General features: G+C 42.2%; 1 protein-coding gene across 5 annotated transcripts in view; it reads left to right on the forward strand.

Annotated features, from left to right (window-relative positions):
- Positions 1–13,900, forward strand: part of KPNA1 (karyopherin subunit alpha 1) — a 144,841-nt gene that overhangs the window by 12,520 nt on the left and 118,421 nt on the right. For all 5 annotated transcript variants that reach the window (XM_054042296.1, XM_054042263.1, XM_054042269.1 and 2 more), the window contains exons 3-4: positions 8,741–8,848; positions 12,075–12,174. In XM_054042296.1, the coding sequence (XP_053898271.1) occupies positions 8,741–8,848; positions 12,075–12,174 (208 nt within the window). The remainder of the gene's footprint in view (positions 1–8,740; positions 8,849–12,074; positions 12,175–13,900) is intronic.

Consider the following 13,900-nt stretch of genomic DNA (forward strand, 5'->3'; position numbering starts at 1 on the left):
GTGCAGGCACTGCTTCGAACCAGCCATAGAAACAGTAACATCCTGAGCAATCTGCTCATAGGGATGCAGGAGAAGGGATATGACAGGGACCAGCAGCAACATGTGAAAGCTGAGGAGCTGCAGCAGGCGTGCCAGGAGGCCATCAATTGATCCGTCCCCAAGCTGCAGACCTACTGCTTTTACGCAGAGCCACATGCCATACTCAGTGGAAATCACACCGCCACCTGCCACAGCACCCTGGATAGTTCCAAGGAGCCCAAGTCACCAGCCTCTGCTGCAAACAGCAGTGAGGAGGTGGTGAACAAGGAAGAGGAGGAGTATGTTGGACAGGTGACCAGGGAATCCAGCTGTGCAGCGAGCCAGTACATTTTTTACTCCACTGCAGTCTAACCAGTCCTACCAGATGAGCATGGGTGAGCCAGTGCAGGTGAAGGAACCTCAGGTGAGTGTGTCGTTTAATTTTAAATTACAGGGATGGCATCCCCAAAGTAGCAGGACACTCCTGAGTTATCATTAATTTACTCCTGGTAGAAGAGGTAGTGTTACGGCCGAGAGAGAGAGAGTTGCTATCTGCTTTTCATTCCCCTCTAGAGTTAGGCGGGGTGGGGGGGAGGAGGGCTGCAGAGCAATTTGTTTATGTTCACAGGGATGTTCGAATCCTCCTGAGCGATCTTGATTAAACTTATATGGAAGTACAATGTAATCCTCTGCTGAAGGTTTCTAGGGATGGCAGCCTTACTTCTTCCTCTGCAGTAGAACACTTTCCCATGCTAGTCAGTGATAATTTCAGCAGGCACCATTGCAATACACAGCCCTGCAGCATATAGTCCTGGGCTGCTTTGTGACACCCACAGCAGCTGTTCTTTTTCTGCCTTTGTTACCCTCAGGAGTGAGATATCAGCTAAAATCACCACTGCCTTTTGAAAACAATGTCAGTATTCAGTGGCATTGCCCTATACTTAAGTCCCTTCCTTTTCAGTTTAAACTGATTTTTACCGAAAATTTTCCAGGTTTTACAAAAAGTATAATTCATTTTTTTTCTGATTTTTCACCCTACTTTTGTATCATTCAAATATATAAAAAATAACTTTTTATTAGGAAAATACAATACATTGCGTGAGATCTATGTATTACGATAATACATTAGTCTGTATGTGAAGCTGCCTGTTGAAGTAAGGCTATGTATGAGTCTAGAAGCTACACACAAGAAACAAACAAGTTCTGAAGTGCATGTGCATCTGAACATATTGATGAATCTCACCCCCAGGTATGCATTTCAAGCTGTGAGCAGCTTTAAACCGTAACTGTTTAAAGATTTGACACCCTAAAATGAGAAGAAAACGAAAATCTGTATCAGAATATATTTCACAACACAAGGAAGTATTCGAAAGTTTAAAAACAAAAATAGGAGAAAAGGATGAAGTTGAGTGTATGTGTTGCAAATGGTGTGGCCCAATTATTAAATCTAAATATTTATAGACTAATAGTTCTAAGTCTACAACAGTAAACTATTTATTCAAATGAAAAGTTTTATTTGGGGATTAGAGATGTATTGTTCTTCTTAAACTCAGAAGTGGCATTGTGTTTTGAGTAGGGCTGCCAAGTGATTAAAAAAAATAATCATGATTAATTGTGCGATTAAACAATAATAGAATACCATTTATTTAAATATTTTTGGATGTTTTCTACATTTTCAAATATCTTTATTTCAGTTACAACACAGAATGAAAAATGTACAGGGCTCACTTTATATTTATTTTTTATTACAATTATAAAATGCTGTAAAAAAACAAAAGAAATAGTATTTTTCAATTCCCCCGTTACAAGTACTGTAGTGCAATCTCTTTATCATGAAAGTTGAACTTACAAATGTAGAATTATGTACAAAAAAGTTTTATTTTTGAATGCAGGCTATCTAAAACTTTAGAGTCTACAAGCCCACTGTTATAGCCGGTATTGCAAGATATTTACGTGCCGGATGTGCTAAAGATTCATATGTCCCTTCATGCTTCAACCACCATTCCAGAGGACATGCCTCCATGCTGATGACGGGTTCTGCTTGATAACGTTTCAAAGCAGTGCGGACTGATGCATGTTCATTTTCATCATCTGAGTCAGATGCCACCAGCAGAAGGTTGATTTTCTTTTTTGGTGTTTTGGGTTCTGTAGTTTCCGCATTGGAATGTTGCTCTTTTAAGACATCTGAAAGCATGCTCCATGCCTTGTCTTGCTCAGATTTTGGAAGGCACTTCAGATTCGTAAGCCTTGGGTCGAGTGCTGTATCTGTCTTTAGAAATCTCACATTGGTACTTTGTGTTTTGTCAAATCTTCAGTGAAAGTGTTCTTAAAATGAACAGCATGTGCTGGGTCATCACCCAAGACTGCTATAACATGAAATATATGGCAGAGTGCAGGTAAAACAGAGTCGGAGGCATACAATTCTCCGCCAAGAAGTTCAGTCACAAATTTAATTAAACGCATTATTTTTTTTAATAAGCGTCATCAGCATGGAAGCATGTCCTCTTATCAAAGCATGAAGGGACATACAAATGTTTAGCATATCTGGCACGTAAATACCTTGCAACGCCGGCTACAAGAGTGCCATGTGAATGCCTGTTCTCACTTTCAGGTGACATTGTAAATAAGCGGGCAGCATGATTGCCCATAAATATAAACAAACTTGTTTGTCTTAGCGGTTGGCTGAATTCGAGTGGATTTGTAGGCTCTAAAGTTTTACCCAGTTTTGTTTTTGAGTGCAGTTAAGTAAAAGAAGAAAAATCTACATTTGTAAGTTGCATTTTCATGATAGAGATTGCACTACCGTACTTGTATGAGGTGGACAGAAAGCTGGCTAGATCGTCTGGCTCATTAGGTAGTGATCACTGGCTCCATGTCTAGTTGGCAGCCGGTATCAAGCAGAGTGCCCCAAGGGTCGGTCCTGGGGCCAGTAGATACGCTGGAGGGTAGGGAGTAGGATACAGAGGGACCTAGACAAATTAGAGGATTGAGCCAAAAGAAATCTAATGAGGTTCAACAAGGACAAGTGCAGAGTCCTGCATTTAGGACGGAAGAATCCCATGCACTGCTACAGACTAGGGACCGAGTGGCTAGGTAGCACTTCTGCAGAAAAGGGCCTAGGGGTTACAGTAGACGAGAAGCTGGATATGAGTCAACAGTGTGCCCTTGTTGCCAAGAAGGCTAACGGCCTTTCGGGCTGTATAAGTAAGGGGGTTCCAAAGAGGATGGATCTAGACAGTTCTCAGTGGTAGTAGATGACAGAACAAGGAGTAATGGTCTCAAGTTGCAGTGAGGGAGATTTAGGTTGGATATTGGGAAAAACTTTTTCGCGAGGAGGGAGGTGAAGCACTGGAATGGGTTACCTAGGGAGGTGGTGGAATCTCCTTCCTTAGAGGTTTTTAAGGTCAGGGTTGACAAAGCCCTGGCTGGGATGATTTAGGTGGGGATTGGTCCTGCTTTGAGCAGGGGGTTGGACTAGATGACCTCCTGAGGTCCCTTCCAACCCTGATATTCTATGATTCTATGAATTGAAAAATACTATTTCTTCTGTTTATCATTTTTACAGTGCAAATATTTGTAATAAAAAATAATATAAAGTGACCACTATATACTTTGTATTCTGGGTTGTAATTGAAGTCAATATATTAAAATGTGGAAAAACATCCAAAAATATTTAATAGATTTCAATTGGGATTCTATTGTTTAACAGTGAGATTAAAATTACAATTAATCACGATTAATTTTTTTGAGTTAATCGTGTGCGTTAACTGCGAGTCATCGACAACCCTAGTTTGGAGTTCTGTTTTGTTCTTCAGCAAACCACAGTAATGAATGAAATTGAAAGCATTAATCTATTGAATATTTCCCCCCCCGTCTTTCTGTCTGCCAAAATAAACCCTGATATTTACCCAGAAAATTTTTTTAACTGATTTTCACCTGCTTTTGTTGTTGTGGTAATAAACATTGATAAATTCTTGGGAAAAATAAAATAAAATAAAAACTGAAAATGAAGGGCCCAACCTATACTTTAAGAATCATGCAACTGAGCAATTCCTTCCTCATTTCCCCAACCCCCAGCAGGCCATACTAATTACGACTGGGGCTGGAACTATGCACACTGGAGGAAGGGGACTGAGTTAAGCATTTTGAGTTTCACTTTCCATAGTGAGTACACTGACAATAGTACCTCTTTGTGTTTTATCTGCAGGTGCTGCCATTGCAGCCTTCACGGTCTCTCTCTGCACACCCACAGAATGCCTGAGCCAGATAAGGAGCAGAAAGAACAGGACTCGTGATGACATGTTCCAGGAGATCCTGCAAGCCAGTGCTGCAACGGACAGTGAGCACAGGGCCTGCAGGATGAACACTGGTGACAACCTGAAGAAGCAAAGGCGGGAGAGGAGAAAGGAGCAGGAAAAGGAGAGAGAGATGCATCAGGATATAATAGGGATTCTCAGGCAGAAAACACAGATACTGCAGACTTTTGTGGACTTGCAGGTTCAACAATCCCATGGTCACCTCCCTCTGCAGCCCATTGAGAACTCAATATCAGAACTTCCCATGCCCCCCTCACCCCAACATTCCATATAACATTAGGGGCTGCTGCACTACTGCTCCCCCATCCCAGGGGACATGAAAGACAATCACAGCTTCACTTACACCGACCTGTGAAAGCCACGATTGCTGTAGGTGTAGCTGAGATGGACAAGAATGTTCTTTCCCCCTCATTAGTTCTGTTCTCTTAATTTATTAGGTTTTTTAATTAAGTTTCTAATGTACCGTATATACTCATTCATAAGCCAAATTTTTTTAGTCAAAAAGGGAAGTACCAGAGAAGGGGGTCGTCTTATGAACGGGTATAGAGAGGGAGAGGTGGGACACAGCCCTTCCCCCCAACAGAAGGAGCAAGGAGAGGCAGCACAGCCAGCAGAACCAGAAGGGAAGAGGTGGGGCCAGAGTCTCTCCGCTTCTGGCCACGCTGCTCTCTCCACAGCTTCCAAAGCAGCTGCAGCTCCGGAGCTAGCAGGCTGCAGCCGTGCCGCTCGGCCACGCCTCCCAGAGCAGGTTGTAGCTGCGCGGCCCGGCCCACCTGAGCATGACCAGCCCAGCCCGCCGGAGCAGGCTGCGGCCGTGCTGCCCAGCCTGCCGGAGCAGCTCCAGCCAGGCCAGAGACATCCTCCCCAGATAAGGTGGGAAGGGATAGGATGGGAAGAGTGTGGGGGTCCTGGGCTAGGGGTGGGGTCATGTGGGGGGTGGTCACAGGGGTTACTCCCCTAACCACCAACTTCTTCCCCCTCCCCAAAATTTCCCTACCAGTTGCTGTCCTGGCCCGTCAGGGTAAGCAGCTGGCGTGCTGGGACACTTTGTTTACTTAGGTTTACTTCCGTGCTTGCGGCTGCTCAAGGTAAACAAACCATCTTGGTCCACCAGTGGCTTATCCTGATGGCCCAGGAGCCAAAGTTTGCTGACGCCTGAATTATAGGGTCGGCTTATGAACGGGATATAAAAAATTTCCTTTTTTACTTATCCATCTTGGGGGGGTCGGCTTATAAACGAACCGGCTTATGATCAACGAGTATATACGATGTGTTTTTAAATTACCCAAGGTTTGTTTTTGGTTTTATTTTCAATGATTTTGTTACCAAATAAAATTATTTGAAACATAATTCGACTTTATTACTTCACAACATATGCTGGCTGGTGTTCAACTGTTCTGAAAATGACCAATTACCTGTTTCTGCACAGTGTCATGCAACTCAAGATCATTCACAAACAAAATGAATAGGTGCATTGTCAATGTTATATGCCTACGTGTACAGCAATCAACACACAATTCGTATCAGGCTGCAAAAAAGAGCATGGCCAGATAGAGCACACAACAACAACTTACGCTACTCTGGCTCACTATTAAAATGGTCTTTCAAAGACTCCCTGAGCTGTGGCTACACATTGAGCTCTTCTAGTAGCCCTTGTATTTGGCTGTTCAAATTCAGCAGAGAGCTGCTCCACCTCCACCTGGGTCGACACTTTCCCCCTTTGCTTCACAGATATTATGCAGAACACAGCAGGCAGCTATAACCATTGGGATATTTTTCTCACTGAGGTCCAATCTTGTGAGTAAACAATGCCAGCGTCCCTTCAAATGACCAAAGCCACATTCAGCGGTCATTTTGCACTTGCTGAGCCAGTAGTAAAGCATTCCTTGGTGGTGGTGAGGTGGCTGGATCACTTCAGCATTGTCAATGGTAACCTGCTGGTCAGGAAGAAAAGTCCCTGCTTGCAGCTTTTGTACAGTCCTGTGTTCTTAAAGATGTGAGCATTGTGCATCTTCTCTGAGCAGCTCACATTGATGTCAGTGAAGCATTCCTTGGGATCCACCATATCCACTTGCATAACCATAGAAAAGTAGACCCTTTCTGATCATGTCAAAAATAGAGATATGCATGTCATCTATTGATCCACCTCAGTTTGGGAACTCCATTGCTGCAAATCCATCTGCTATATTCTGCACATTGCTGAGAGTCACCGTCCTGTACAGTAGGAGATGATTAATGGCCCTGCACACTTGCGTGACAAAGGCCCCCCCCAGTGGATTTCCTGTCTCCAAATTTATTCTGGACTGACCAGTAACAATCTGGCGTTGCAAGTTTCCACAGTGCTATCATCACTTACTTCTCCACTGTCAATGCCGCTCTCATTTTGGTGTCCATGCTCTGGAGGGCTGGGGCAAGCTTGGCACACCAAACTAGGAATGTAGATTGTCACCAATGCTCGTCATCCCAAATCTGCAGTATGATGCAAGCCCACCAGCTAGTGTCTGTTTCTTGGGCCCAGAAGTGGTGCACCACCATCTGCAGCTGCTCTGTGAATTCCACCCACAACTTTGAGTTGGTTCTCACGATGGTCTACAGCAATCTGTCCTCCAAGGAATCGTCATGTTCCCTGTGGCTCTCCTTGAGACTCTGCAAATACTTACAGCATCGTGCACCCTGTGCTTGCAGCACTCATGACAACGGTGCAGACCTGTGCAGGCTTCGTGCTAAGCTTGGAGACAGCGAGGACAGTCATGCGGGATTGTGGGATTTTAAAAAAAGATGCAAACATTATGGGATACAGATAGTTGCAAACTGGGAAGCTGACCGTATACTCGCAGTCACCCCTGCACAATTCGTTTCGGCCCCATCATGCATTGCCGGAACTTCCCAAAAGACAGTGCTCTGGATGTTGGCAAATTGCATGCTGGGATACCCACCCATGGTGCACCACATTGCATCAGTAAAAGTGCTCCTGGTGAGTACGAGCACTGCTGACACAAGGCACCAAGTATGCATGTGCACAAGTGATGTACTAACTGGCAGCTGTATGCTGCCATAACTTGAGTCGACATAAGTTTGTAACCTAGACAAGGCTTTAGATTAGTCAGATGAATAAAAGTTTAGAATGTAATCTGCTCATCATAATGTGCTGATTTTCTTTTGCATTTGACTTTGTTTCTGGTCAGTTTCTGATGAGAACAGTTTGTTCTTTTCTATTACAGTCATGCTCTTGGGTTTGTGTTTCCAGCACCTTCAGGGGAAGGTTTTTTTTTTGTTTGTTTTGTTTTTTTTATTTAAATGAAAGTGTGTTTTAGACTTTCCTTACTAGGTTTTGTTAAATCCTTTTTAATCTACTAAACTTTGGTTTTAAATTGAGTTTGACTATTTCCTCTAATGACTCAGAAGTCCATTGACTTACTTGATTCCAGTGTTCTTTTGGAACCACAACTTTTAGCAAATATTCCTTTTAGCAAATCTCAGTTCCTGATTAAATTGTACCTCTGTCCCCCTTATGATCTCCATGAGGGCATCCTTCTTAGTCTTGGGTCTGTAGTTCTTACCTTTCTTGGGCCAGAATCCCATGATCCTCTCCTTTCAGGCTGGAGTTTAGGCTGCAAACTCTTGCAATTAATTGTGATCACCTCAGCAGATCTGACTTCAGTTCAGCATTTGCAGTTATGTTCTCCCAGGGGGCATTGACCAACCAGCTGTTTTATATCAAAATACTGTTTGTTCAGAACAAAAGCATTTTAGAGAAAACATCTTAAAAACAAATAGATTATACGCATGCCTTGTTTACTAGATGACAGTCCATCTTCCATATGGAGATTCTGGAGATTTAAAATGCTCCAGGTCTTTTCCACAGGGCCTGCCTTTCTTCGTCACACTCTCATGTTAGTTCATGGATCAAGTGTGAGCGAACAAGTCCTCTGGTCAGGGCTGATATTTTGTGAAGGTTCAAGTCCATTATCTGTTAAGACCAGGCCATGTTAATCTGTGTGTTCTTTCCACCGGGGGGTGGGTGAAGCTTCATAATTCTTGTTACCTGTATTGATTCAGCATTAAGGTTTTGCATTAATTACCCCTTAATGCTTTTAGTTCCTGTAGAAAGCATCCTTGAGCTCACTCATTGAACCAGGAATACAACTGGTGGCAAGCCCATAAAAGTACATATATCATTTATAAATTTAACATAATGTCTTTGGATATTCTAGGGTTCTATAGCATCTGTCACATCTCAATATAATAGTCTTGGAATATTCCATGTGCACCTGTCACAACTTGTTTCTACACAGTGGTTAGGTGATCATGGATGTCAGTGCTATTGCAGCCTAATGTGCTATTCTGAATGTAAGCTAGCCTTGGTTTCTGTACTGCTGATACTAACTTCAAGTCTTTTCCTTTAGTTATTTAAGCGCAGAAATGTTGCTACAGCTGAGGAAGAAGCAGAGGAGGAAGTGATGTCAGATGGAGGCTTTCATGAAGCTCAACTGAACAATATGGAGATGACTTCTGTAAGTGAGCATGATGCTTTCAGAATTTCTGCATGCATATTCTCTCTCTCTCTGTAAATAAAATGGTTGGTAGGTAGGTGGATAGTGGTAGATAGTTCCATAGGCAGGATTGGCACTAGTCCCAAAGAGCTTATATTCTAAAATGGACAGATACAACACATCTGGTAATGGATCAGATTGTGCCAGAGAAACATGATGGAAAGACTGGTTGGTTGGTTTGTTTTCCAAGAAAACTCTGGGTAAAATATGCTGTCTGAAACAACTCTTTATGGATTTTGTTCTTGAGGCTGTGATGCAGAGAAACTTGCCAATATGTAGTAGTAGGAAGAAGGCCTGAAACTTAAGCCCTTCTATCAGAGGCCCGGGCTAAAGTAGCATTCAAAACTTTGCTGCTATAAAGTTAAGTTGTGAGCAAGAAGTAGGCCCTGCTCACAAAATCTGGCAAGAATAGGACTGATATTGCAGAAACACACATTCCTAAGAAGCGGTAGGCACAGAATACACATGCAAACACATTCCAGAAGGGTGGTACTAGAATACCCCATACCAAGAATGGTACAAACACTTTCCCCAAAGATAATAGGAACACACTGACTCCTCCTAAAGATAAGGTCAGGATGATAGTGTCATTGATAGAGATGTACAAGGTCATGGGTGGTAACGGACTATGTTAATAGATGTTAACTATGTCAGAGGGACAATATGTAATTTGTTTGTACTCAGAGGGAGTGTCTTTGGCCAGTTTAGAGGGCAGTGGGAAGTCCTGCCACTGACTGAGCTGCGTCCATTGTTACGGGCATACATATATTAGTGGTCCAGTACAGTCTTCAGGATACTAGTATCATGTTTTGTCAACAATAAACCTGCCTGGGTGCCTTCGTGCCTTAACAGATCTTGTGGTCATTGGGTGGTTCGCTTGAGGTCTGCTGTGCCAACTGTCTGCGCAGAGCTGGCACGGCACACAGGTACAGCACTCATGCAGCTGAACGTCTAACCACATATGTGATTAAAAATCATGCTTCATTTAGTTTGATACAGAACCCACTAGTCGCTAATATCATTGTGAAATGTGTGAACACATACAATGTAAGGAGTTATGTATGTCTACTGAAAATATGCTTTAAAGTCTGTATCAAGGCAGAGTTGACAAAAGATGTTTATTTACCTGTCTCTGTCAGCATGTAAGTTAAGCATTGTAGGCTAACACAATGGAGAATCATTTGCATGTGAAGTCGTCAGGGGGTTGTGAAATCAACAGGGAGGCAGCATACTGGAAAATAAGCCAGGGTGTGTGTGGGGTGTTATCCTGATTCTGGGTACAGACAGTGAATTCTGAAGGGTATATGGAGAATAAGGAAGATGCTCTCTCATCCCGCACTAAGTAATCGGGCAGTGCGATTTACATTCATGAAAATGGGATTACAACTAGCCTTGGTTAAAATGATGCAGAGGACATTTGGGGTGAGATAAACTTCTTAAGACAGAAGGTTAGCCTGTTCAGCTTAGTCTCTAGAAATCGTGTTATGATTTTGTTGTATATGTAACCTTTTGTTTTCATTATTCTTACTCACTATTTCTTGAATCTTTGATAATAAACTTGTTTTCACTATAAATATATGTAAGTGTCTGATATTAAACTAGGGGCTGATCCTGAGTTGAATCATACAAGCTGGTGTGTTCACTGGCCCTTAGAAACGACAGACCTGGTTTTTCTGTGAATGTTCAGTGGATAAGGGGCTGGACGCTACAGGTGAATGCTTCAAAGGGGCTCAGGGACTGGGGGTACACCTACTGTTAACCTCAAAGGCAACGTAAGGGTTGGCATAGCCCAGAGGAAGGTGCTTGAGTGGCTCTCAGACTGATAGTGTCGGGGAGCTGAAACACAGTTGAGCACAAGCAAGTCTTTCTCACGCTGTATACAGGGGAGGGGCGCGGTATTAAGGTGACTCAGTCTTGGAACCCCGAGAAGAATCACTTTTGATTTTCTAATTTTCACCAAAATCACTAGGGATCTGCCCATTGATGTTAAGAATGTTCTCTGACATTTTGGAATTCAGTGGTTGTAGTTTTCAAAAGTTATTGCATTACATACAGAGGAATACCATTGAAATGAGTGTGTAGATTTGCTTTGCTCTGCCAAAAACTCATTAACAGAGTAACCTGGATGGCTCAGTGGATCCCTAACGAGATATAGAGACTCACATAGCTAGTTCTCCTAAAATTTATCCCAGGTCAGTAGTGATAGAAAGCTGTAACCATTTGTTTTAAAGCTTATGTGAAATGGACCTGGAGAAAAGCATGGGAGAGTGTTTCAGTCTAAATGGGACAGGTGCTAATTTTAAAAACTACAATTGCAAATATCTCAAATTAGCATCCATGAAAATCTGAGAGAGAGGGGACACTTGAAATTTAACTCCCCTCTTCTCCTAAATTACCTATCTTGCAAAATATAGACCAGTAATTCTTCACTAATGGAAGTGGAAGTGCAGAGAAAGCTCAGGTATTTTTATCTGTTTCATCTATAACCCTCCTAGAGTAGGATTTGATGACTTGGTGGTCAGAAAATCTGAGCCCTTTCTACACTACTCCTTCCACCTGTGGACCTGCATGTGTGCTGAACTGTGCATCCTTTTTTTCCTGCTGTAGACAAAGTTTCCAGGTCAAAGTTGAAGGACACTGGTCAGAGTAGTGAAGGAAAGCTAGCACTGCTGCTGTGATGTTCATGCTCAGGAATTCAGTCATCAGGGTTGTCGGTCTTTCATCAGAACTAAAACCATTTATACTTTTTTAAAATTACAGGTTTTGTGTGAATTGAGGTGCTACAAAAGTGGCTTGAAGCAAACATAATGGACAGGTCTAGACAATAACTTATCCTAGCCACAAACACCCATCTATCAATAACTTTACTATTTCAATCCTTATCTTCCTTCTCCTGATAAGATACTGCCAGTTATATGGTGGTTTTGTGATGTGGAAAATGTCTGCTAATTTTGCTCATATACCTTAAAAAAAAATTTGGATTCTAGAGATGAAAAGTTCACAAATTAGCATGCTACCATCTAAAGCCCTTTGAATGATCACACTAACAGTCAATAATACCACTCTTGTTGGCTAGCTTCTTACATAGTAATAAACTCAATAGCACAGTTTGGCAAATGTTGTTATAATCTTTTCTCTCTGAATTCAATCCAAAATTTACTAGTTTGCTTTCCCTATGTAATCCCAGAATGCCATCATCACCTCTGATATGATTGAGATGATTTTCTCCAATAGCCCAGAGCAGCAGCTCTCAGCCACTCAGAAATTCCGGAAGCTACTTTCAAAAGGTGAGTACTGAAGCTACTTAGAGTTGTAATGTTGAGGTGGGGGGATATGTTTTATATTTCAGCTATTATAATAGAATCATAGAAGATTAGGGTTGGAAGAGACCTCACGAGTTCATCTAGTCCAACCCCCTGTTCAAAGCAGGACCAACCCCAACTAATGATCCCAGCCAGGGCTTTGTCGAGCCCGGCCGTAAAAACCTCTAAGGATGGAGATTCCACCATCCCCGTAGGGAACCCATTTCAGTGCTTCACCACCCTCCTAGTGAAATAGTTTTTCCTAATATCCAACCTAAACCTCCCCCACTGCAACTTGAGACCATTGCTCCTTTTCTGTCATCTGCCACCACTGAGAACAGCCGAGTTCCATTCTCTTTGGAACGCCCCCTCTTCAGGTAGTTGAATGTTGCTATCAATTCCCCCCTCACCCACTCTTCTAGTAACGGGATAGTGAACTGTCTTTGTGACATGAAAGATATCTTAGCACCATACTCTTCAAACCCCTGCCAGTCTCACTACATATTCTAGCATCAGGGCAGTAATTCCTTCAGTGTGACAGGTTAAAGTATCTGTGGGTCTGACTGTTCCTGTCTTGGCTGCTGTCTCCTCTGGTTTGGACTCTATAATCCTCTCCCATCCTCCTTTTATTTCATTTGTTATGCTCATTTTTTACTACTTTAAAAGAAAGGTTTTTTTGTTTGTTTTTTAAATTTCTGGTTCCTCCTTGTGTGGCTTGCTCTGTTTCCTGGCATTACTGTTATGGATCCTCACTGTAACCAGTGTTGTGTGTTTTTTGGACACTAACCCACTTCAGGGTCATAGTCAGCTTCATAGCTACTGATACCTCCACTTGAGTGGCTTCCCACCTCTGGGACTGCAGAGTCCCACAGGAAGTTGGGCTTTAAATCTTGTGCCTCTTAAAAGGCTAAAATATTGATCAACTGGTATACCTTTGACACTTGAATAGATCACTCCTTGAGGCGGAACTCCATCTGTGCAAGCTTTATCCTTTCAGCCAGAAGCAAAAGATATTCACTTCAAAGCACTCCTTAGTATACTTGCATTCCTCAGATCCAAATAGTTTAGATTATCATGGGTTTCTTATGCTTTGAGGTTTATGGTACCCTGACTGAAGCAGAGGAATAGGGAGTATGGTCAAGAATGGATAGCCTTATCGTTCAACTTGTGGGTGTGCCACAGGCTTTCTTGTGTAATTTATGGTCAGATCCCTCAATCTGCGTCATGAGTCCCCATCTGTAAAGTAGGGATAATGCTTCCCTACCCTGTGAGGGTAAATTATTCATTTATTATTGTGGTAGCACCTAGAAACTCTGATTAGGCCATTAGACTAGGCACATGTGACAGAACAATCCCTGACCCAAAGAGTTTATAATCTAAGATAGAGAACAAGTGAATAAAACAAAGAAATGGAGTTGGGGAGGCAAGGTAAAAAGTGAAACAATCACATTTAGTCACAATATTCACTAATGTTTGTGGGGACCTCAGCTATGATGGTTTTGGAGGCCATATGAATATCCTAGAATCATAGGTTTTTAGGAGAAGGAACTGTTGTGATCTAGTCTGATTCCTTGTATAACATAGGCCATATAATTTCACTTTGTAATTTCTGTATTAAACTCAATGTCCTCTAGTTGAATTAGAGCCTGTCTTTTAGAAAGACATATATTTTCTTGATTTTAAATATTTCAAATAGAGAATTGTAAATGGT

Source organism: Malaclemys terrapin, chromosome 1 (genome assembly GCF_027887155.1).
Source record: "Malaclemys terrapin pileata isolate rMalTer1 chromosome 1, rMalTer1.hap1, whole genome shotgun sequence".
In the NCBI taxonomy this organism is placed as follows: Eukaryota; Metazoa; Chordata; order Testudines; family Emydidae; genus Malaclemys; species Malaclemys terrapin.